Below are 23,508 nucleotides of genomic sequence, written 5' to 3' on the forward strand. Positions count from 1 at the left end.
ACAGAAAGCCCTCTCCCGGACTCTGGTGTGAATTGGGAAGAGGGGATGTATAATCCCAGAGCACACTGCTTCTGGAGGAACCTCGCCTGGGGAACGCCGTCAGCTATCGCACCCCTTCCCACGAACCACAAAACAAGATAAACCACCCGAAAGAGGGACTCCACTTGCAGAGCCCACCCTTGCAAACGCCTCAGCAGGACTTTCCGGCAAGGATGGGATGAGAAACGGAACGGGAATGTTTGTTTTCCCCTGTTGTTGTTGTTGAACGCATGAATGAATGAATGGATGAATGAATGAATGGAACAGAAGGTGCTCGGAGGCATATAGGAAGCTTCTGACCGCTTACATTAACTTCCTATTACACCCTAAAAATAGAACCCCGTTTCCTGTTGTTTGTCAGCTCCTTCTAGCTGTTGTGTCTGTTGTGTGACATCTTTCGACTCACAAATGTGACCTCAAACCACGCAAACACGCTTTGGCCCTTTGAAAGTATTACCCACAAACATCATTAAAGCGGCGCGGTTTAAGGTGACACCGAAGACCTGTCGCACGAAGTCACCCCGTCCTGGGGCACAGGGAGCCCGTGCGTGGTGCCACGCTCTCCGCCCGACAGCGGAGCAGGGGAGGACGGCGGGGAGAAGGAAAGGGAGCGTAGCATTGACCCCGAGGCTCTCAGCCAGCCCGGGAGCGCAGAGATACCGGCCCTAATCCCGCTCGGGATGCAAAGGCCTCCTTGCTCTCCAGACGAGCGAGGGTGACTTGCGGAGAGCATTCTCCGGGAATATTACACCGCGGGGTGGGGAAAGGAGAAGGCCGGCCAGGGATGCGCGGGCAGGGCCCGAGGGCATGGAGGGAATAGAGCACAGAACAGTGCACAGGGCATATCCCCATCGCCCCCGAGCAGGGCTGCAACCCAGACCTCCGGGAGCTCGGCTTGGCCGCGGAAAGAGCGGGGAAGCCGGGAAGGGGGGTGGCATGCGGGTAATTCCTGCTGCCTTTGCCCAGGGACGGACGCGTGCTCACGGAGGCCGTGCAGGGGCTCCCGGCCCGGGACAGTGCCCAGCCTCCCCCTAACTGGCACCTTGCCCCATCCGGGCAGGCTCCCGGCCCGCCCGGCCCCTCGCGGCTCCCGGGAAGCTCAGCTGAGGCAAGGCAGCTCCCCTCGTGGGCTCCCGCCCCTCACTCGTGACTTCTGCCCGCTCACTTTCGGAGACACTTCAGGGCAAGGGGACTAGGAGGTGTGGGGTGCCCGTCCCCACCCCTTTTTCACGAGTCACCCACCCTGGGAAATGGACACTGCACTGTTCTGATGCGTCCAGAGCTATTGATTCAGGTCTAATTTCTCCAGAAAGAGGCCGATGACGGAGCTCGGCTGCGCGCAAATGGGAGCCAGGGAGGAGCGGTGCCCGGCAGCGCAGTGTGCCCAGCGGGAGGGACCTCCCTGTGCCCTGGCATCCCCCTCCAGAGCGCGGGCTCAGCACCTGAACCTGGGAAAAGAAATACCCCTGCCGCTGCCGCTTCTACCGGGGCACGGCTCGGGTCCCTATTGCTCCCCACTCCACCCCCACGCCCCCCGCGACCCCCGGTGGGCCTAATTAAATTGAGCAAAATTATCGGTGTGAGGTTGGACGGAGTCAACTGTCTTGACGACAGACGGGGATGCGTGAGCACCGCGGGGGAAGAGCAGCGCCGGGTTTGCAGCTCTTCCCTCCGGCCGGCGCCCACCGAGGGCTCGGCGGGGGCTCCGCATCCCCCCGGGCCACATCCGGAGCCGCTGCTCGTCCCGCTCGCCCCGCCGCATCTCGCCCGTCAGCTGGGCTGAACGAGAGATGGATGCACAAGCAACTCCGTTTGCTGCCTATGGCAGGAAGCGGTTCCCGCAGATTCTCCCTGTCTTTTCTTCTTGTCCTTTTTGTCTGACTCAGACGCCTTATTCCCTCCGCCAAGACGGCATATAGGTATTATTTCAAAGCGATTTCCTCTCCTGCCCAACTTTCCCCCATTCCGGGGTTATCATCCATTACGAGGCAGGAATTATTTCGAAACAAGAAAACAACGTGTTGCAAACACTCCCCAGCCTATTTTCTGACATCTTTTGTTGTGCATGCTCTTGCTGCTGGAGAAAATGCTAGTATGTGCACCTGCGAAAAAACGCCTTCATGATGTTAACAGCAAGCTGGAGGGTATAAAGCAATAAAACTGCCAAATGTACCTGTTCCTGTTGAGTACATTACCTACACCTATGAATAAAGACTCTCAGTAGGAATTCTTTCCTTTCTCTTCCCCTTTTCTCTATATTTTTATTCATTGTAGATTTGTAAACGCCTGGATCGGGTTACCCTTTCGCGTGTTAAAGTGGAACCCTTGTTAAAAGCCGGAGAACAAGGCAAGACACTTACAACTGCATTCAGAGTTACTGAACCGACTCCAAGGGCTCAAGAAGTGAAACAACGATGAGAGGGTGGCTAAGGGGGCTCAGAACATCCCAGCCACAAGGGAAAAAAAGACATGCCTCCCCCATGCCCCCCTGAAAGAAGCCATATGAACTACAAGTGCAGAGACACTACGGGTTATGCCCTTCCACCGACAGAGCATCGCTTGGCATCCTCCTTCCCCCTCTTCCCCCCCTCCCCAACGGTATGCGAAGAGGGGGCTCGCATCCTTCGGCTTCCCAGAGCTAATGATCGGGCTGTGGGGAAGCACAACTCCAAGATAAAGGAAAAAATGAAAAAGAGAAAAAAATCCCAGAAAGAAAAAATGAACCCCTCTAAGTATTTCCACAAGCGACGCGTAAAAAAAAAATTATATATATATATATATAAACATCTGCAGAATCTGAAAACCAATCCTCAGGGAATGTCGCATTGAGAGCCAGTGTCAAGACCCGGCATCGGTCTGGGGACGTCTCTGGGCTGCGCGAGGTTTTGGAAGCAGCGGCTGCTGGTGCCGGTGTTGGCTTTCAAAGCCCGAAGCCTCCAGCCCCTTTCCCCGTCTAGAGCAACTTTCGGATTTCTTTAGGCTTAGCGAGTTCCGCAGGGTCCTTCCTACCTCAGTCCTCTCCGGTGGGGTCTGTCTCTGGAGTTCATGCTTAGCTGGACGCGAGGAGATTTAAGCGAGGGAAAGGGGGGAAAAAAGAGAGAGAGGGGGTGAGAGAGAGGGGGGAGAGAGAGGAGAGAGGAGAGAGAGAGATCCTCCGCCGTGCCGGATCAAACTTAATGTCTTTCCCTAGTCCATCTTTGAAAGAGAAGTGGTAATACCACCTGGATGTTCGGATATAAATCCCCTTGCAAATAATAAATGGATTAATAATAACAAGGTATGAAGTTCTTTTTATAGAAAAAAGGAGAGAATTGAAACTAAATGCGGCAGTTAGACAACCATTTTGATAAGAGGATAATTGAGGCGACACTGGTGTATAATTAGAGGATAATTTATGCTATATCCACTTTTATTCCACCTCCCAAAATAAACCCAGTCCATAATCATTACAGGCAAATTGTTCTGAATTTTATAGCAGCAATTTGAACAAAGTACTGCAGTTAATCATGGGAGATTTTTGTGTATTCCTGATTAGAAGTCTAATTGCCTCCTTCCAGAAAGTAAAAATAACTGTAAAACGACTCTATTTTTATCATTAACAATGTTGACAATAAAATAAAATCAACTGGAATTGTAATCTAAAGACAAATTTAGGGCGCAGGCACTTTTTTTTTCCTTGGGTCGTTTATATCCTAATCAAGCTTTTTGCCAAAACCGCCAACCGCACGTAGCCATTTGCATATATTTGAAAGCCATTACGGGAGCTGCTGCCGCTGCTGCTGCGTTCAGCGGGGGAAAATGCGCTGCGCGTCGCTTCGCCGCGGCGAAAATACCGCGCAAGGAGGCGGCGGGGGGAGGTGTGGGATGGCGGGGTTGGTGTGCGGGGGGATGCGGGGTTGGTGTGCGGGGGGATGCGGGGTTGGTGTGCGGGGGGATGCGGGGTTGGTGTGCGGGGGGATGCGGGGTTTGGGGTTCGGGGTTTGGGGGATGGGCACGGGCTCTCCCCCCCCCCCCCCTCCGTGCGGGGCGCGCAAGGCGCGCGGCTCTTCTGGGGGGGGGGGGGGGGGGCGCGCGAGGGGGGCGGGCGCGGGCTCCGCGCGCGCTGCCGGCTATGACGTCAGGGGGCCGAGTGACCAATGAGGGAGGCGCTGCCCTCCGGAGCCGAACCATTCGACTCGTGCGCGTCCCTGCCCTTGGAGTCGGAGCGCCGGAGCCCCAACTTTCCCGGCTCCCACCTCAAACTGCCCCCACCCTCCACGCCCCCCCCCCCCAGGAAAGAAAAAAAAACCTTAAAAAAAAAAAAAGAAACAACACCCACCCCACGCGCCGGGGGGATGAGGGAAAAGAGCGGCGCAAAAAAGCGGCGGGAGTAGCCCGCCCTCCCCCTTCACACACCCCGCACACCGCCCTCCCCTTCCTCCCCTCCCTCAGTGAACGAGGCCCCTCGCACAACGGCTCCTTGGAGAGGAGGGGGGGAAGGAAAAAAAAAAAGGCGGAAAAGAAAAAAAAAAAAAAAGAAAAGAAATTAAATTAAATCACCGCCGCCTCTCCAGCGGTGCCGCGGCGGGTAAGGGGAGCGGCGGTGGCTGGGCAGAGAGGAGGCAGAGCGCGGGGGGCGAGCCGGGGAGCACCGCGCTCTCCCTCCCAAACTTTGATGATGACCATGACTACGATGGCTGACGGGCTGGACGCGCAAGACTCCTCCAAATCCGCCTTCATGGAGTTCGGGCAGCAGCAGCCGCCGCCGCCGCAGCCGCCGCCGCCGCCCCACTCCCAGCAGAGCTCGCCGGCGATGGCCGGAGCCCACTACCCGCTGCACTGCCTGCACTCCGCCGCCGGCTCGCACCCGCACCACCAGCATCACCACCACAGCTCGCCCTACTCCGGCAGCGCCGGCTCCTACAACCACCGCTCGCTGGCCGCCTACCCCTACGTGAGCCACTCGCAGCACAGCCCTTACCTCCAGTCCTACCACAACAGCAGCTCGGCCAGCCAGACGCGGGCGGACGATGCAGGTGAGCCGGCACCGCTTCCCGAACCCGCTGCCAGCTTCTCCCCCCGCTCCCTCCATCCCCGGGCGTCTTCCCGGCCCCCGCTCCGGGCACCTGCAGAACGACCCCCGCCGTGCCCCCGCTCCCGCCGAGGCAGGCGCCAGCCCCGGGTGCGCGGACGGCGGGAGGAGAGGCGGGGGGTGCCCGTTCCCGCGGCCCCTCCCGGGCCTGTGCCGCGGTACCGGCGGCGGGGCCGCCGCGCTCCCTCCGCGCCTCCGGCGGCTGCCGGCGCTACCGCGGCGCTGCCACCGGCGCCTTCCCCGCGGCCGGCGGCGAGGGGCTGCGCTCGGCGCTCCTTTGTTACGGCGGGACCGGCTTTAGGCAAAATTCCTGCTAACACCTGAGGAGTGAAAGTTTCCAGGCGAGCGGGTCGCATTCCGCTCGGGGGCCGTCTGATTTATGTATTTCTTTTTTTTGCAGGGAGACGTACGTATCCATCCAGAGGGGTGCGGGGGGGGAAAAACATTGTTAAAAGTCTCGGACTGGTGATTCGCTGACCACCAAACTGGCGACGCGAAGTCAATTAGCCGAGTAAAACCTGGATGGCCCTGGAACGAGGCATACCTTCGCAAAGCCAGCGCTGCACTTTAAATTTTAAAAAATGTTTTCTATATTTTTTTTGTTTTTCTTCCCGGGAAGAAGGAGAGCGTGCCCACCATGCCCGGACAGCTGATTTTTCTCCCGGTAGCTCCCGAGCGGCAGCCTGTGCCTGCGCCGTGGGGTTAAACAGGCGTCGGGACGGGCTTTGGCGTTTTCAGGAGCCGTGGCAGCCAAAATACCCGCGTTTAATAGCTAAGGAGGGTGATGTTTCAGCTGTGTTGTTTTGCTTGCAGATCAGCAAAAAACCACAGTGATTGAAAACGGTGAAATCAGATTTAATGGAAAAGGGAAAAAGATTCGGAAGCCTCGAACCATTTACTCTAGTCTACAACTCCAGGCTTTAAATCATCGCTTTCAGCAGACTCAGTACCTGGCACTTCCAGAGAGAGCTGAACTGGCAGCTTCATTAGGACTTACCCAGACACAGGTAATTACTGGGAATTCCAAATCACCGAAACCCTGCTCGAGCAACAAAGGCCAAGCAAAGTATGATGCTCCCTAAACATTTTGGCCTCTGTCGGGAACGGTAGAAAAGGTAAAGCACACGGTTCCCATCTCTGCACGCTGGGACTCACCTAACGCGCGGCAGAGATCGGGCAGAGAGAGCTGAAAGCGCCCTTCCCTCAGCCGGCTGCGAGCAAGCGCTCCCTTTTGATGCCACACATGATATTTTAAAATTGCCTATATTTTCAGATAATTCCGGCACTGAGATGCAATTGCCCAGCTGTGAAAAGGAGAACAAAACAAAGGCAAGGAATCGCTGGGCCTGAGGTAGAGCTGAAAGCAAAGCTGCCTCCTCGCAACGTTTATAGGTAGAGGGGAAGCAGGAACGCGTTAGGAAATACCTGTTAAATCAATAGTTAATTCACCCTGGATGACTAACGCAAATGCAGTGGTTAGCCTTGGGCAAAATGTACGGAAGGTGATAATAGATCTGAAGATCAAAGACAGCCGTGTACAAAATTATGGCAGGTTAAGCCATAGTTAAGTGTGGTTGGAGTAGCTGTGCCATTCTGCTAATTTAAGCTTGAAAGACATACGAGGCATTACAGGCTTACCAGGCTGGGGTTTGTGGAGAAGAGCATGGATAGATGGGATCAATCCGGGCAAAATGTTATCATGTGAATCTATGAGCCTAGCAAATAACTTCAGGGTTTTATCAATGTCATTGGTAACAGTCTTTTCCAGACAGCGATTTTAAACACTCAGCAAACATTAATAATGGGAAATGGGCCTGATGGTTTTGCAAATGGGATTTTAGTATCCTCAGCATGCACACTCTGTCTCACTGTTGTCTCTCTTTCTCGTTCGTATGCATAGATTTTTTTTAGGGGCCCGATCCTGATCTTGCAGCTAGAGAAGAACCCCTGCTTATCCCCAAACATTATGATTGCAAAGTTTGAGAGGTCAAATACGCATGGGGAAATTGTTTTCTGTTTGATTGATTAAAAAAAATTACATTCTGTATACATGTCTTACTTATATATAATCGCTATGATAATTCTGACCTGCCGGTGGGCCTGATCCTTGCACACCTTATCGAGTGCAGGCTCCCTCCTCGGGAGTTCTGCTGGGTTAGGAGCAGGATGAGACCCAAAGCAATGTTGATATACTATTACTCACAGAGAAAATAAAAATATTCTTTCTTTACTAATCCATTTTAATATAAAGCCACAATCCTCGTTCTATTATGCCTCCTTCCCCTGCCACATCAGCACGATCTGATCGTGAGGATTTCAGAAGCACAATTTCTTTGTAAGATGCCCTTTGTCTATTGGCTCTTGTCTCCTGGCACAAAATCATATGATTGCCCATGTTTGACAACAGTTTGCCCGAACGATCAAATGACCTCCAAAATTCTGAATGAGGTGCTAAAACAGGACACCTCAGAGCATGTGGTCTGCTCAGGGAAACAACAACGTGGCCTGCTCGGGAAAACAACGTCCCAGGTTAAAACCTGCATCCCTCTCGCTTTCCAGCTCTGCTCTGCCTCCCTTGTTCTCTCTAGCTGCATCCAAAGCCCGGGAGCAGCAGTAGCTACCCCTCCTTCCCCTCTCCCATCGCCAGCTCCACGCCCGAGTGGCGTGTGCCCTCAAGACTTTCTCCCGATTAGACCCCCGGCCCCCAGGGTCTTCCCTGCCGTGCCCTGGGCGCTGACGGCAGCCTAATATCTAATATCTAATATCTAATATCTAATATCTAATATCTAATATCTAATATCTAATATCTAATATCTAATATCTAATATCTAATATCTAATATCTAATATCTAATATCTAATATCTAATATCTAATATCTAATATCTAATATCTCTAATGCGTTTCGGTTTACAGGTGAAGATCTGGTTTCAGAACAAGCGCTCCAAATTCAAGAAGCTGCTGAAGCAGGGCAGTAACCCCCACGAGAGCGACCCTCTGCCCGGCTCCGCTGCCCTCTCCCCTCGCTCTCCCGCTCTGCCTCCAGTCTGGGACGTTTCAGCCTCTGCCAAGGGAGTCAATATGCCTCCAAACAGCTACATGCCTGGCTATTCTCACTGGTATTCTTCTCCACATCAAGACACAATGCAGAGACCACAAATGATGTGAATTGTCCAAGAGAAATAATCTCCCAAGAACGCCTCGTCTCGACATGGCAAGAAGTTCCCCTGCTTTGCCAAGCCGTGCCAGCTAACAGGCTCTGTGTGAACTTGTAGATGCGGCAAAGAGACAGAGTGGCTTTATTTTTTTTTTTTTTTAAGTAACCTCAGCGATTGATCTTGAACAGAAAGACACAATTTTCATTCTGGCGCACAGAAGACACTTCTCTTTAGGATATTTTCCTTTGGACTCCAAGGCACCAGCCTCTTTCTCTGTGGAGTATACGTCAAAACAAACTTTTTGCAGACTTTGCCCACAAGAACCTGAATCTACCATGGCAGCCGTTTTTACTTGTTTAATGAGCTAAAGACGTTACATGATGAAAGAGAGACTAGTCAAAGCTCCTTCATTTTTATTCACCAAATCCGAACTGGGGAAAGGATTAAAAGACAGAAGAAGTGATTTTTTTAAAAATTAAGATTGGGGGGATGGAAAAGGAGAACTGGTTGAAAAAAAATGCAAATATACTGTAAGATTGGAACACTACCACGAAGCAAAATCTGCATGCTTTCTCAAAATGTAATGGGCTGCGGCTCAGAAGAAACCACCGTCTCTCACCCGAAGAGCCTCCTCACCCGCACAGCCCCGCACCGCACACAGCCGGACGGACTCCCGGAGACGAGCAGGAAAGACAGAGCGAGGGATTCGCGGCGGGACCCGGAGCCAGGCGCGCCGCCGCGGGCTGGGGAAGGGCGGTTCAGCGCTGCCCGGCGGCAGCCTCAACCACTGAGCGAGAGGGACCTTTCCCCGAGCAACCTTTCTGTATATATTGTTGAATTTTAGTTGTACATATACTTTGTATGTTTTTGTCTTCTTTCATATATAGAGTAAAAGCCACAAAACGCCCGCCTGGCTCCTATTTCTCTTCACCTTAGCCGATCCCCACCTGCCCCGACTTGCCCCCCAGATCAGCCCGGGCAGAGGGATCCTTGTGCCCAGCTTGCCTGAGTGCACAGACACCCCTACCAAAGCATATATCTGCAAGCAAAGAAAGAAAAGATGAAGTGGGGTGGGGTAGCTGGTGGTTTAATTGGTTTTAAGGCTACGGCTTAAAGACAGGAGGTACCGAGTCCACAAAGATACGCCTAGACGAAGTTGCTAATCACCCGGCCATTTCTGCTGCGATTTCACTGCTCCGCTGCTCAGCTGAGCTTCCTCGCCGAGGCAAAGCTCAGAGCCCTGTCTTTCTTCCCAAAGGTTGGAGACTCCAAATTATTAAGAAAGGAGGCGCCCTCCTTTGTTTCAAAGAGCAGACAATGCAAGCTGAGGAATGTTTTGCAAAGCCCTGAGAGGTGCCCAGGCACACAACACGCTGTCCAGCCAGCTTCAGCCGCACCGGCTTGTGGAAAGCACAGCAACAACTGACAATGAAAAGCCTTTTCCTCATCCAAGCTGGGTGCCCCATACTGCGAGAATTAATGGCTAGAGACCTGGGCATCCTTCAAATTATGAACCTTGAAACCACTGAGCCATTTATCAGAAGTCAATAGAGATCCTCAGAGTGCTCCATATAATGACAGCTACATACAGTCGTGCAAAAGGACAGTCACTATAATTAGACACAAAGCAAAGACTACTTACCAATATACCAGTTTTTTGGGGGGTGTTTTTTGGTTTGGTTTTTTTTTTTTTGAGCAACTTCCACGCTCAGTCAGTCTTCAGAGTGCTTTAAAACCGATCAGTCTTGTCATTTTCTACCATTCGTATTGTTACATTAGGAAAAATGTTTTCTTTTCTTTTTTTCCCCTTCCCACTGTGAAACTTTGGGTTCAGAGCTCCCCAGGATCAATTCTGAACAAAGCCTCCAGCTGCAGTGCCATCCAATTTGAAGCAGACATTGGGGACAATTTAAGGTTTTTATCCACAAGAAGGTTTTTTTTCCATTCTCTTAAATGCAGCCATAATTAGAGTAATTTTTCATGTAGCCCGCTGATTACAGCGTTTTTACCGTCAAAGATAATTACCTGTAATTTTCTTCCACTTTTAATACTAAAAAGCCATCTTTATTTAGATTCAGGAACAGGAAAGGCGAAACAAAAGAGGAAAATTATTCTGTTATTCATACACAAATTGCAGAGACGTAGGGCCTAAAATTGAAAATTAACCAAAATTATAATGCTGAAAAGAATGGAAGAGGCTTCAGAAGTACAGCTGGTAGTGGGGCTCACTGAATTATTCAAATGACACTGGAGAGAAAGCTACCATACATTTAAACCAACAGCATTGTGTGCATCTTTCAGAAAACCCCGCTTTCCCCCCCCTCTCCCCCACGCCGGCCCCTGCGCGGGCTCCCCTCTCCTCGCACAAGGGCCAAGGATGCCCGGGGAGCCTGGCCCGGCTCGGCCCGGCCCGGCCGGCCCCCGCAGGCGCTTTAACCCTTTCGCGGCGTGCGCCCCGCGGGGTGGCGGCGGGCAGTCCGTCCGTCCGTCCGTCCGTCCGTCCGTCCCCGCGCTGGGGGCGGGGAGCGGGGGGCTCGCTGCCCCTCCTGGGGTCTCGTCCTCCCCCGCACGCCGCGCGTGGGTGCCGGCGCGGAAAGCCTCTGGCTGCGCCGTGCCCTCCTCCCCCGAGCGATTCCTCAAACAGGCTCAGAAAAAGCCCGGACAACAAGCGAGCGAGCGAGCAAGTAAACGCTAACAACAATAATAAAAGCCCCATTAGCTTAGCGGCGTGGGAGAAGGTGGGAAAGGTAGGCCTGCCCGGGAGCCGGGTGGGAGTGAGTGGCAGCGGCGGCTCCCACTCGCGCGGCGGCCGCCCCGGGAGACTCTCGTGAAACAGCGTCATCTATGGATGGAGCCCGGCAGCTCCCACGGCAGCGCCAACCCTGCCGCCGCCGGGCTGCCTGCGCCGGCCCCCACACCGCCCGCCCGCCGCCGCCGGGCTCCGCCGCCCCGGGAGCCGCGGAAAGGCGCTGCCGCCGCCCCGGGAGCTGTGGAAAGGCGCTGCCGCCGCCCCGCCGGGGGCACGGGCGGACCGGGCTGCCCCGGGGTTCGCACGGCTCCTCCGCCGAGTCCCGCGCCGCCCCTCCGGCAGCCCGTCCCGTCGGGGCTCCCGCCGCATGCCCGGCAGCATCGGGAACGGGGGCGCTTATCCGTGGGGGTCCGGCCGGGGAGGGAAACCACCTGCGCGGGAATGACCGCCGGTGCGGGGAGGGAGCACAGACGGAGCGTGCCTCGACGGGCGAGGCGCGGAGCAGCCACAAACCAGCCCCAAACCCGAGCGAGCCCCAAAACTTACCCCTCTGAAAATCTGCTAAGCAAGGATCGGGGTCTAGAAATCTGTACTGAACAGAAGCAGTGGAGAATATTTTTCTGAGTCTCAGGGCAGAAGCTCTTTCTCTATATTCTTGGTTGAGTGAGCACATCCAGGTGTGAAATTGTTTGCACACCCCAGCACCTCTTATATTGCCAGCAAAATTAGCTGTTATTACTGTCACTGTTTAGTGATGGTTAGCTTGATAAAAAAAACCTGCTGTAATCAAGACCTGGCGCATCTTTGCAAATTACAGATAATTGTAAACGTCCAGATTATGATAATAGCATCCTAATCCAGCCTGCAATATAATTATTACAGAGTGTTACATCTGAAACTGTCCAGTAGGGCTAATTCAGCCATTATTTAGACCCTATTTTTGCACTGCAAATGGGTTGCTGAGTTGAAAATGTACGATTGTAATTTCACGGGGCACTCAATGAGTAATGGTATAGGGAGGGAAAAATACAAAAGTGAAATGTGAACAGTAGCGATCAAATCAAACTCTGAAGGACAAAAGACTGTTTGATTCATAGGGAATGAGAAGAGCGGGAATTAAGAAAATAGCAAATCAGTGGTCTGCAGCGTTACGTGTCCAAATCTCAACGTCTGCGAGCCTGATGTGCAGTCAGGGACTGCAGCTTCGGCTCCCGCCTCGCATCAGTCCGCCTCTCGGCTCGGCTCTCCCCGGCACCCGGAGCATCCCCGAGCTCCCCACCCATCCCCAAAAGAGGGCTCGCCATTGTCTTGTGCCTCCTCTCAGGTGACTGAACGTCACTTTCGGGCAAGCAGCCTCGGGAGCTCCGGCACCGGGCGGAGGAGGGCGCGGGGTGCGGGATGCGGCGCCGGGCGCTCTCCGCGGCGGGATGCGGAGCCCTTTGCGCCCCCGCGCCCCCGCTGGACCGTCCTCAGGGGTCCTTAGGGAAATTACCACAGAACCGACTCAATTGTAATTAATTAATCAAAAGAGCCTGGCTAACAGGACTACCTGCAGCTAGCGAGGTTAACTCACCGGGCTAGCTGGCTTTCGACTCCTGATTAACTTTTATTAACCCTGGACACGAAATACACAAACCCGCTTCATTTTTAATGACCTAGATCATCAAAGCGCGCTTGCCGCCGGACCGGTTGGTCCCCGCTTGGTCTCCGCAGGGTCCAGATGAGAAGAAGCAGCGCCCGGGGCCGGCCCCATGGGCGGGAGAGCTGCGATCCCGGCCCTCGCTGGCCTCTCCCGACCGCAGCCGCTCCTGGGAGCCCGCAGTCCAGCCCCGCGCCCTTTTCTCCATGCGCGTTAGTAAACACCAGGAGAATAAAAGAAAGCTCAGTGGATAGCGCGAGGCGAAAACCCTACAAAACGCGTTGTACGGCGCGTATCGATGAGAGCGTGAAGCTCTCCTGGAACGGAGGGCCAGCTCCGCAGCCAGGCAGATGATGCCGCTGCAGAGCACGAAGCCGGGTCAGCATCCGGCCCGGAGAGGCTGCCGGAGCCATCCTGCAGAGCCCAGGCGGAGGCTGACACAGCCTCTCCGGCAGCGCCGAGGGGCAGGCGGCTGCGGGAGAGGAGCGAGAAGCCGCCCCCAAGCTCTTCCTCGCCAAATGCCCCATCTGTCGCCGGTTCTGGCCGGGGCCGGCACTCTGGGCCCTCACCTGAAGGGGATGAAGGAGGTGAGAGAGCCGTGAGTTTTACCCGCGGCTTTGAGGGTCGTGTCAGTGCTCTCACAGACAGCCGGGGCATGTGTCGTGGCGGGATTTATCAGGTCTGTATTCCAGGCAGATAAACTATTGTTTATCATCCTCCCTGAATCGCATATAAATAGACACACCACGGAACAAAGAGAACTATTTAACTGATGCAACACAGATTCTCCCTAAAAAGAGAAAGAGAGGCTTAATGTAAACTTCGCGTTTCCTATTTTCACAGCTCTTATCTGACCTATAAAACAGGTTATTGAGTTACTGCAAGCAATCGCTTAAATGACTGAAAGCAAGAAGACGGGGTTCCCACACCCCACTCCCCCCGCCCCGATTTTCCCGAAGCAATAGATCTCCTTTCCTTAATCCACAACCGAAACACCTAAAGTCTGTCAGTCGCAAAATTGCGTGGCAGAAATCTTTAATTGATGCCACATGTGGGATGCACTCTGGGGACACAGCGCTGCCGGCGGTGGAGCGGGCAGAGCGCGGAGGCCCGCGCAGGCAGCGCGGCCGCGGGCAGCGAACGCCCGGGGCACACCCAGGGGAGTAAGAGGGCGACAGGAACGCCTGACAAGCGGGCTGCCCTGCCGCCGTGACAGGTTGGAGGGGTGTTTTTCCTTTCCCCGGGAAGGCGCGGGAGGGGAACCGAGGCGCTCGGCGACGAGACGGCAGTGCCCGGCAGGATGGAGGCTGTGCCCGGCAGTGCCCGGCAGGATGGAGGCTGTGCCCGGCAGGATGGAGGCTGTGCCCGGCAGTGCCCGGCAGGATGGAGGCTGTGCCCGGCTGTGCCCGGCAGGATGGAGGCTGTGCCCGGCAGTGCCCGGCAGGATGGAGGCTGTGCCCGGCAGTGCCCGGCAGGATGGAGGCTGTGCCCCGGGCGGTGCGGGAGATGCCCGGGCAGGAGCGGGGGCTCCGGCGAGTGCGGGAAGGCGCTGCTCCCGCCGCCGTGCGAGGGGTGGCGGGCACTGCGTGTGTCTGGCTGGGGGCGATGTAGGGGTGCGTCCCGGCCGGGGGTGGATATGTGGATGTGCTGCGGGTGTGAGAGCCCCAAGGGGGGCAGGCGGTGTCAGGAGCTCTCGATCTGGGGAAGCGGGGGCTGCAGGCTGCTCTCTGTGTGTGTGTGTGTGTGTGTGTGTGTGTGTGTCAGGCCCTGTGGCTCAGCCCTGGAGCCGCTCGGCACCCACAGGAATGTGGCTCCTCTCGGCTCCCCGAACTGCCCCGGCTCCACATGGAAGTGGCCGCCAGGAAAACAGAAGGGAGGGGAAGAGGGGGAGGGGCGGGGAAAGCCCCGAGCCAGCAATCCGCCGAGCCCAAACCCGGCATCAGACAAAGGACAGTTCATGCCATCCTTTCCCGGGGAAGCAGGGGGGGAGGCCTGGCCAAGCCGGGCTCCCTGCGGCCGCCGCCGGAGCCCAGGGGTGCGCCCAGGCGGGGAGAGGCGCCGGGCTGTGCCTGCCTGTGTGCGGGGACAGAGCGGACGGGAGCATCCGTCCCCTCGGCCCGGGGCTCTCCGGAGGGGCGGGCGGCCCTGAGCGCTCATCGAGGTCGGGGCCACGGGACGGGGAGCCCCGGCGAGGGCATTTCTTTCTTATCCTCTCCAGGGGAGGGATGCCAGGCTTTTCCCGACCTGCCCAACACCAACCCGCTCTGGGCGGAGGAGAAATTAAGCAGGGTGGGGGACTGGCATGGAAACCAAGCCGAGCTGACTCGGCTGGCTTGGAGAGGCGAGCGATGCCTGGTCCAGCGGCCACGGTGTGAGTTCCCATTTCTGCCGGGCGTGCTGTTTGCCGGCACTTCGCCTTCCCGGAGCTGTTCCTGCGCTGTCCGTCCGGGCCGTCCCGGCCCCGGCAGGTTACCGTAACCCAACAGCCCCCGGCAGCTCCTCAGAGAAAGGGGTGGGTGGACCCACCTGGGAAATTGACTTCCACCTCCTGTGTCCAAACCTTTCTGCAAAGGGAAGTGACCTCCGGGAGGGGAGAATTTCTCACTGCAGGTTGAATACTTGTCTAGAGGGAAATGAGGAAAAGAGCGGAAGAAAATGAAAGGGTCAAGTTTTAAATTTTTTTTTTTTTTTCGCACAGGATGGAAGTGAGCAGAAGAGATGAAGCCGAGCTCTTCGCCAGCCCCAAGAGTCACAGGAAGTCCCTGAAACCTTGCGAGTTAAAAGAGCAGGAGACAGTACGCAGAAGGGCGGAAGGGATGGGGAGCGGCGGCCGCAGGGGTGGGCAGGGGTGGGCAGCAGCGCCCGCGGCACCCCCGCAGCCTCCCCGGCGTGCAGGGAGCGCAACCCAACAAACTGCTCTATTGTACTGCAAGACAATTACCAGCCCCCAAACCTGCTACACAACAGCAAACCGGGCTTCTTTCTCTGGGGAGAAAACTGCTCAAACCACACTCACACGCACAAAACATGGCAGGCAGGAGAGGAAGGAGAAAAAAGGAGGGGGAGGGCAGCGGGGAGGAAGAGTGGAGATAGGTAAGGGCGCCCCAGGGCAGGAGCGTGCCTTTTCGGGCCTCGCCTCCCTCCGTTCCAGCGCTCTCCCCGCCAGCCTCAGCTGCCAGAGGGGCATCTTTCATCTCGGGGATCCTTCCAGCGGCGCCTTTGGCGCGTTCACTGCTGCCGCCGTACCCGCACGGCCGTGAGTTACCGCTGCCCCCGGGATGGGGGTCCCCGTGGGAACTGCATGGCCGCGGGGCCCCGGCCAGGATTTCGGCTGGGAGAGAGAGAGCCCGTGCTCCGTGCGAGGGGTCCGCGCCTCGGGCAGCACTCCGGCCACGCCGTGCCCCAGCACTGGGCAGCCCTTTGACGCACGGGTTTTTCCCTAAATCGTGTAGAAATAAAACAAAAACAATAAAAGTACCTCCGAAACGTTCCTCCTTCAGTCGAAGCCGCCGCAGGCTTTTAGCAGGAGCGAAGAGAGCGGGGCCCTCATTTTATTCTTTTCTCATATTTAGTGGCTCACTTTGACGGAAACGTAATTTGTATAATTAGCCGAGCGCACACGGGCGACTGATGGGCTGTGGAGTGTGCAGCTCTCGACGCTAATTGCTCTCAGGAAAGGATTCAGGGCGGCTTAAGGCGAGAGATTCGCTTTCTCGCATGAGGATGGGCAGCTTTCCCTCCAGCCTACAGCGCTGTGCATGGGATGGACGCGGTCTTGCCAGAGCCCCTTTCCCAGCGGGGAGAGAGCGCCGCGGGTACCTGCAGGGGCCAGACCCCGCCGGACTGCGGGGGCACCCCACGGCACTGGAGCAGAACACGAACTCCCAGCTCCCGGCCTCTTTCCTCACTTTCTTTCTGAAAGCAAATCAGTATTATATATTTTTTTTCCCTCTTATTAATAGAAGAAGGGGTAATTTGGAAACATTTCTCTTGGTCGAAATAATTTTATTTTATTCAGAATATACAGTTTAATTCCTCTATCTACAATTATTTACAGGGTTAAAATAACATTGAAAAAAGTCTCTGGAAAAGTTGAGGTCATAGATTTCAAGGCACCAATGATAGTGTCCACAGCTGAGCCAAAAAACGTCCGTATTGTATAAAAAAAGGTTTCCTTTGAAATGCAATAAGTTACATGCACAAGCTTTACACATTTTAATCTTTTTGTTTGTTTCTTTTCCCTTTTAAAAATTCCCCATATGCATTCCTTTCGTTATTATTCCTTAACAGTAAAACACAGGAGTCCAAGGAGCAACAAAAAAATAATAAAATAATAATGGTCAGGCTCTAATAAATCGTCCCAGAGGCCAGCGCTAACGGGTGCTGTAGGGAGCCGTGGGGTTGGAGATGAGAGTTGATGGAGTTGGCAGCGGGGTACCAGGAAGTGGAGCTCTCCAGGTAGCTGGATGCAGGGGACGGGTTGGAGTTTGGAGGGTGAGCGTGTGCGTGGGCATGGTGGCTGAGGGAGCGGGACGAGCCCTGAGGTTCCCAAACCGCAGGTGACTGTGGAGAGTTGCAGGCCATGGGGTCGCTGGAGCTGGGGCTGTGCTCCGGAGGCATCTCCCCGTTTTTCATGATCTTCTTGATCTTGGATCTTTTATTCTGAAACCAGATTTTCACCTGGGAGCGGGGCGGGAGGAGAGGAGAGGAGAAGGGAGGAAAGGGGGAGTGGGGAGGGAAAGCGACACCATTAATGCCCGCCTGGCAAGCCGGTGCTCCGCGGCTGCGGCGCCCCGCCGCCCTCCCGCCCTCCGGGGCCCGATCCGGCCCTTCCCGCCGCGCCGGGGTGAGCCCGGGCTCTGGACCCGCCGGGCCGGGCCGGGCCGGGCCGAGCCGCTCCCGGTACCTGTGTTTGCGTGAGTCCCAGGGAGGCTGCCAGCTCGGCCCGCTCGGGCAGGGCGAGGTACTGGGTCTTCTGAAACCTCCTCTGCAACGCTGCCAGCTGAAAGCTGGAATAAATAGTCCGGGGTTTGCGCACTTTCTTTGGTTTGCCGTTCACCATCCGCACCTCGGGTTCCGCCACCTCCTTCTCTGCACGGGCGCAAGAGCGGGAGAGAGACGCACACTTGTTAAGTTCGGGACAGGCTCCGCTCCGCTCCGCGCCGCCGGGGCGGCATCCCGCCCGCGGGCCGGGCCGGGCCGGGCCGGGCTGGGCAGCGGCGCCGGCCCGACGGGCCCCTGCGGCTCCCCCCGGGGCTCCGCCAGCCGGGCGCGGCCCCGCGCAGCCTCCCCGCGGTGAGACGGGGGGAACCCGCTCCCTCCACACCGGCCTCGGCCACCCCCGGCCCTCCTCCTCCTCCTCCGCCTCCCGCGCCCGCCCCGGGCATCCTGCCGGGCGCGCAGCGCGGCGCGGGCGGGAGCGCAGGGCATGCGCGGCGCTGCGAGGATGGGGGGCCCTGCTGGGAACAGCTCTGTCCGGAGCGAGGTCGGACCCAAGCACCGACCGCTTCCTCCGCACAGCCGCGCCAGCCCCTGCCGCCGCCGGCGTGTCCCCAAGCGCCGCCGCGACCGCACTCGTCCCAGCCAAGCCCCAGCCGCTTGGCTTTACCACGGACTTGTTTATTTTTTTTTCCTCCCTGACCCCTTCTTCTTCTTCTTCTTTTTTTTTTTTTTTTTTTTTCCTTTTCTTTCTTTCTAGTTTTTTTTTTCTTTTCTTTCTTTTTCTTTCTTTCTTTTTTTTTTTCCCTCCTACAGCAAGTTACAAAGAAGTAAAGCACTAAAACCGCGACGCTTTCTGGCGAAAAACGCTCCCGGCTTCGCAGCCCCGCCACTGCTGGTCTCCCCCTCCCAGTCTCCTCCCCCGCCCCTCCAGCACAGAGGGAAGGAAACTTTCTTCAACACCGCGAACCTGAGTTTGAGACACGCAACAAGGCTCGGCTATTTTCTCCCTCTTCCTGCGAGGGGAAGGAGGAGGGAGGCAGCCGTGGGGGCCCGGGGGCAGCTGACAGAAGCGCTAAAGCGCTAGTCCTACAATTTGTAGTTTAGCTCATGCGAGCTGGTCAAAAAAAGTAGACGAGTAAACCAGTTCTCCACTTTTTTTTCCATTCCCAATTCTCTCTCCCCCCCCCCCCCCATTTATTTATTTATTTTCAGTTTCCCTTCTGGCTCAGGGAAAGCCGCATCCCCGCGCTCCGCGGGTCAGGGATCCGCCGGGGCGCGCTCCCCCAGCCTCCGCAAAGCCGCGGGATGGTCCCGCACACCCCGGGCCCCCGGCCCTCACCTGGCTGGCTGGCGGAGCTCTGGACGCGGTTGTAAGCGCCGCTGTACTGGTGGTAGGGGCTGGCGTAGCTGTAGTCTGCATAGGCTTTAGCAGGATAGTTCCCGGCAGACCCGTTCATGCCGTGGTACTGGTACTGGTAGGGGTTGAGCGCTTTGCCGTAGGAAGCCGAGGTAGGCGAGCAGTAGCCGTGCGGGGCTCCCCCCGCCGGGCTGTAGTAGTCGGAATCCGTGGCGGAGGACTCGGGTAAAGTGGGAGATTCCTGGGACGGGTGGTGCATGGCTGCAGCCGTCTGGAAAGGAGCTTGGAAGTCGCCGGATCTGATGTTGGGGACCCTTCTGTCAAACACTCCTGTCATAGCTCGGGGCCGGCGGCGGGCAGGGGCTGGCGGCGGGGCTGCTCGGCTCTAAGCAGACATGTCTGGGGGAGGAGGCTGCGGCGCGGTGTCTGTCTCCGGCAGACTGCTGGCTGGGGCGCAGCATAGGCTTGGTTAAATCCTTAATTGCGCTCTTACGCACAGCAGGGTGGATCGGGTTCCATTGGCCAGAGCAATCGGGAGCAGCGACACCCTAACTCGTCCAACTAGTTTAGCACAACAAAGCTTCGGCTTAAAAAAAAAAAAAAAAAAAAAAAAAAAAAAAAAAAGAGAGAGAGAGAGAGGGGAAAAAAGGAGGAAAAAAAGTCCCATTCAACCTCTTTTTAAAGTGAATACCAACAGCAATCTCCGAGTCGGAGCGCCGTGATTGGGAGGTTTCCGGCTCCCCCCATCCCTGTAGCCGGCGAGGGGGCTCGGCCAGCCCGCAGCCCGGTGCCCCCGCACTCCGCCCGCAGCGCCCCGGGGGAGGCTGCAGCCACGCCGCTCGGATTTGCCGTCCGGTCCCCCTTGGCTACGCTGATGGCTTGGGAACACCGCACCGGGCGCTCCTGGCTCCAACTCGATTTCTGATCTGGTGACAATAACCATGAGCGTCTGGCCGCGCTGCTTCCCTCGGACCGTCCTTCTTTCCCGGGGAAACGTCCGGGACCTCCGCGCTAAACACAGCAAACCCCATTACCCCCGAGTACCTTGAATTTTAGTTACATCATTTCCTGCATTTCCAAGACCCCGGCACGGCCCGGAGCCAGCGGGAGGCTCCCGGTATAATGCCCCGCGTGGGGTGTGGGGGAGCTGCCAGGGGCACCATCCGGCCTAGGGACACCCACCTACCCGGGGATTTCGCGAAACACAGCCTGCCCGTGGCACGATGCCCGTGGCTGGAGAGCCCCCGACCCTCTCGCCAGCTCTGGAGCCCCTCAAGGCTGGCTTGTGAGCGCTCGGCCCCAAGGACGTGCGCTCCTGCAGCCCCCGGGGCGATGCTCACCGTCTGGTCCGCCTCCGGCCCAGGGTGGTCAGAGCCCCTCACGAAGGGAGCTCAAATCCCCCTCACGCGTGGGCAGGATCGCTGTGAGGCCGTCGTGGGGCTTCTCCATCGGAGGCTGTGCAAGAGCCCGCTTTCCTGGTGACAGCCCCACAGCTGCGGCCGGCGCTGTGCGGGGGAATCGTCCCCACAGCCCCCGGGCCCGCAGCTCCCTCCTTCACCTGCACCCGTCCTCCCGCACCCATTTACAGGGGGATCGTCCCCACAGCCCCTGGGCCTCAGCTCCCTCCTTCACCTGCACCCATCCTCCCGCACCCATCCGTGCTCCCAGGTGCCCGCAGAGCGCTTCATGTCCGGGCCGGGCAGGGCCACGGGCTGCTGATGCCCGTCCCTGCTGATTTTACAGCAGTGTTGCAAAAAAAAAAAAAAGGATCAAATTTTACTAGACACTAAGGAAAACAAATAAAAGGCTGTTTTCAGTGACCTGGAGTTGTAGATTTTTCTGAAGTTGTTTACTCTCCAGATTTAGCCTGTTTGCTCACCGAAGATCTCCCAGCCAGCTGAGTAACACTTGTAACACAACCGTGCATGTTGTACTTGAACTTATTGTTTGCTTTGGAAATGTCCACAGCTCATATAAAATCACATTAAACAAATCCCTAAGCATTTCATTACATGATTCACTTACTTAAATCCATTGGAAATATCTCTCTCCCCTCTATTTCTTCCCTTTCCCCCTCCCATTTTTTTTTTTTATTGTAAAGAGAGGACTCAGAGAGGGATATATGTTTATGACTGGGGAAGGGGAGAGTAAGTTTATTAAAGCTCCCAGTTTGCATCCAGCTGGAAGGGACGGTAGAGGTTTTAAGCAGACGAAGAGGGGGAGAGGGGGAGGAAAGCCCATTTGTGTCATAAATTCCAGGGCACTGCACTTCAACACGTTCGGGCAGGAAGGTGCCGTTTTAGGGGAGAGGAGCTGGGCGCCGGTCTCGCACCCAGCCCCGGCAGCGCTGGAGCCGCGGCGGGTCCCCGCCAAGTCGTCCCGACGGCTCACCGGGGAAATCTGCATCTCTGCAGCAGAGAAAGTTTCCTCTTGTTTTATTCAGTAGCAGGGCAGGGGACAACAAACAAACAAACAAGCAAACAGCTTCGATATTAATAGGGAAAAAAAGGCAGGAGCCCTACAGAGCCAACCGCAAACCCCCCAAGCTGATTTTTTTTCTGAAGGCATCCGCCGCCGTTGCAGTCCGTGCGAGGATTACCGGGCTGAGGGCGCACAAATCCGCCTGTTTGCGGGTTTCCTGCCCCCCGTCCTTCCCAGCCCGAACCCGATTTTCTTGCCTTTCTGCTGTTTTCCCCCAGCGGTTTTTATTTAACACATCCGGTGGGAGCGGGCGGTTCGGAGGGAGCCGGAGTCTGTTTTCCATTTCACAATATGGTCATTGTTTACCGGCACATGCCCGCCGCGCCGCCGGAGCGGCTGCCCGGGGCCCCGCGGCCCGTTCGGGCCCGAGCCCCGCTGACCCCCGGCGGAGGTGGGCGCTGTGTCCGTGTGTCCCGCGGCCGCCCTGTCCGTGTGTCCCGCCGCCGCCGTGTCCGTGTGTCCCACCGCCGCCGTGTCCGTGTGTCCCACCGCCGCCGTGTCCGTGTGTCCCGCGGCCGCTGTGCGGAGGCGCGCGGGCCGTGCCCGTGGCAAGAGCGCCGCTCGGTGGCCGCGGGGCCGCAGCGCAGCCGCGCTACCTGCGCGCCCCCGCCCCCGCCGCCGCGCCGCCGCCGCCGCCCCCGCCGGGGCCAGACTGAGCGGCGGCGGCGGGCGCGGAGCCGGGCGGCCCCGCCAGCGCTGCACCCTCAGGGCACGGGGACCGGGGCGCGGGAGCCGCCGGGCCGGCGGCCGCGGCAGGACAACGCGGCGATTGTTCCCGCCCGCGCCTGGGAGCTGCCGCGGGGGCGGCGCTGGGGCCCCGGCCGAGCCCCGCGGCCGAGCGGGCGCTGAGCCCCGGCCGGTGCCCCGCGGCCGCCCCGCCCTGCCCCGCTCCTGCGCGGGACTGTCCCCACCGGCTGAACCCTCCGCGCCGACCCTCCGCCCTCCGTCCCCTCTCGCTCCGCAGCGCTTTGTTTCCAGCCAACGAGAGAAATATTTCGGATGAGCCTCTCAGACTTTTGGATAAAATCTTGCAATTGTTCACAGAAAATCTTTCACTTTCTGGATAAAATATTCTCTTTTGGGCACCGAGTTTTTTGCTGGGAAACTTTATTTGCATGGAAATTGCTGGCAAAGAATGAAAGGAAATTTTTTCCCTTCCTTAAAAAAAAAAAAGCCCCAAACAGCCCTCCGCAGTGGAAACACAGATTAACTCTTGTTTTACAGCATCAGAAAATGGTGATTGCCATTCTACAACTTCTACAACTGAGGACCTTCCCCATCTTAGGCTTAGGACTTTACCTACGGGAGTGTTTTCAGAATGAAGAGGCAAAGGGACTGAAAGTCCTTGTATTCTCACCTAAGGCAAAAAAAGAAATTGCACTACAAAAGTATTGAATTTTTCAGTATGGGCAAAAGTTAGCAGGGATCCAGTGGTGACAGCTAGTGAACTGCCCAGAAAAATGTTCATGAGACAGTGAGAAAGGGAGAAATGCAGGAAAGGATTTTGGAAAGCAGCAATTGCAAGCAGAGAAGGATAATAAACTTGACAGAAAACTCAAGGGAGGTTTGACTTGCATCTAAGACTTTTTGCTCACATTTCAGTAGCTTTCTGAAGAGCCTCTGGCTTTGGGTACAGCTGGTTCAGGGAGAGGAAAATGGGCATGTCTCCACGTAGGCACAACATGCTCTGCTTTGGGAACTGGAGTCACTCCTAAAGGAAAGGATGCTTGTGCTCCTGTGAAGGTCACCATTTGTCTTGATGGAAGGATGCACATGTGAACTTGGGATCAAAGCCTGTGTGGTCCCTCAAACGCTGGTGCAGGCATTGTTTTAGTCCTCCATCCAAGAGGGTCATCCATCCAAAAGGGTCATTTCCCATCCCTGGAACAGCCTCTTCTCTTCCAGTTTCTTATGGGTGCCCAAGAATCACTGGGCCTCAGGTTAATGAAGTGAACCTGTTACTTTGGCATTTCCATGGCTGATGGATTCCCTGCCAGGCTTGGCCACAGACTGGGCTCTGCTGGCCTCGCTTGTCCAGCCTGTAAATTGCACAGCACATAAAAACCATGACATGC

The 23,508-nt window shown here is 56.5% G+C and overlaps 2 protein-coding genes and 1 long non-coding RNA gene across 4 annotated transcripts in view; 1 reads left to right on the top strand and 2 right to left on the bottom strand.

Moving 5' to 3' along the window:
* LOC134415872 (uncharacterized) overlaps window positions 1–3,223 on the bottom strand; it is a 69,746-nt gene extending 66,523 nt beyond the window's left edge. For both annotated transcript variants that reach the window (XR_010027127.1, XR_010027128.1), the window contains exon 1: window positions 3,049–3,223. This is a non-coding gene — a long non-coding RNA (uncharacterized LOC134415872). The remainder of the gene's footprint in view (window positions 1–3,048) is intronic.
* A 1,305-nt stretch (window positions 3,224–4,528) lies between these two features.
* DLX6 (distal-less homeobox 6) lies at window positions 4,529–9,167 on the top strand. Its single transcript, XM_063176618.1, has 3 exons — window positions 4,529–5,054; window positions 5,924–6,117; window positions 8,025–9,167. The coding sequence occupies exons 1-3, from the start codon at window positions 4,694–4,696 to the stop codon at window positions 8,274–8,276; spliced, it is 807 nt and encodes a 268-aa protein (XP_063032688.1). The 5' UTR covers window positions 4,529–4,693; the 3' UTR covers window positions 8,277–9,167.
* A 7,481-nt stretch (window positions 9,168–16,648) lies between these two features.
* DLX5 (distal-less homeobox 5) lies at window positions 16,649–19,381 on the bottom strand. Its single transcript, XM_063176631.1, has 3 exons — window positions 18,935–19,381; window positions 17,561–17,745; window positions 16,649–17,334 (listed from the first exon to the last, which is right to left on the bottom strand). Exons 1-3 carry the CDS (start codon window positions 19,287–19,289, stop codon window positions 17,002–17,004), a joined length of 873 nt encoding a protein of 290 aa, XP_063032701.1. The 5' UTR covers window positions 19,290–19,381; the 3' UTR covers window positions 16,649–17,001.
* Window positions 19,382–23,508: the final 4,127 nt, after the last annotated feature.

Source organism: Melospiza melodia, chromosome 1 (genome assembly GCF_035770615.1).
Source record: "Melospiza melodia melodia isolate bMelMel2 chromosome 1, bMelMel2.pri, whole genome shotgun sequence".
Classification (NCBI taxonomy): domain Eukaryota; kingdom Metazoa; phylum Chordata; class Aves; order Passeriformes; family Passerellidae; genus Melospiza; species Melospiza melodia.

Excerpts from the sequence above, each read along its gene's own strand:
- DLX5 (XM_063176631.1), bottom strand. The coding sequence starts at position 19,289 with ATGACAGGAGTGTTTGACAGAAGGGTCCCCAACATCAGATCCGGCGAC. Across the intron at positions 17,746-18,934 it reads GAGCTCCGCCAGCCAGCCAG|AGAAGGAGGTGGCGGAACCC; the intron begins GTGAGGGCCGGG and ends GCGCCCGTGCAG. Across the intron at positions 17,335-17,560 it reads TGGGACTCACGCAAACACAG|GTGAAAATCTGGTTTCAGAA; the intron begins GTACCGGGAGCG and ends CCCCGCTCCCAG.
- DLX6 (XM_063176618.1), top strand. The coding sequence starts at position 4,694 with ATGATGACCATGACTACGATGGCTGACGGGCTGGACGCGCAAGACTCC. Across the intron at positions 5,055-5,923 it reads GACGCGGGCGGACGATGCAG|ATCAGCAAAAAACCACAGTG; the intron begins GTGAGCCGGCAC and ends TTTTGCTTGCAG. Across the intron at positions 6,118-8,024 it reads TAGGACTTACCCAGACACAG|GTGAAGATCTGGTTTCAGAA; the intron begins GTAATTACTGGG and ends TTCGGTTTACAG.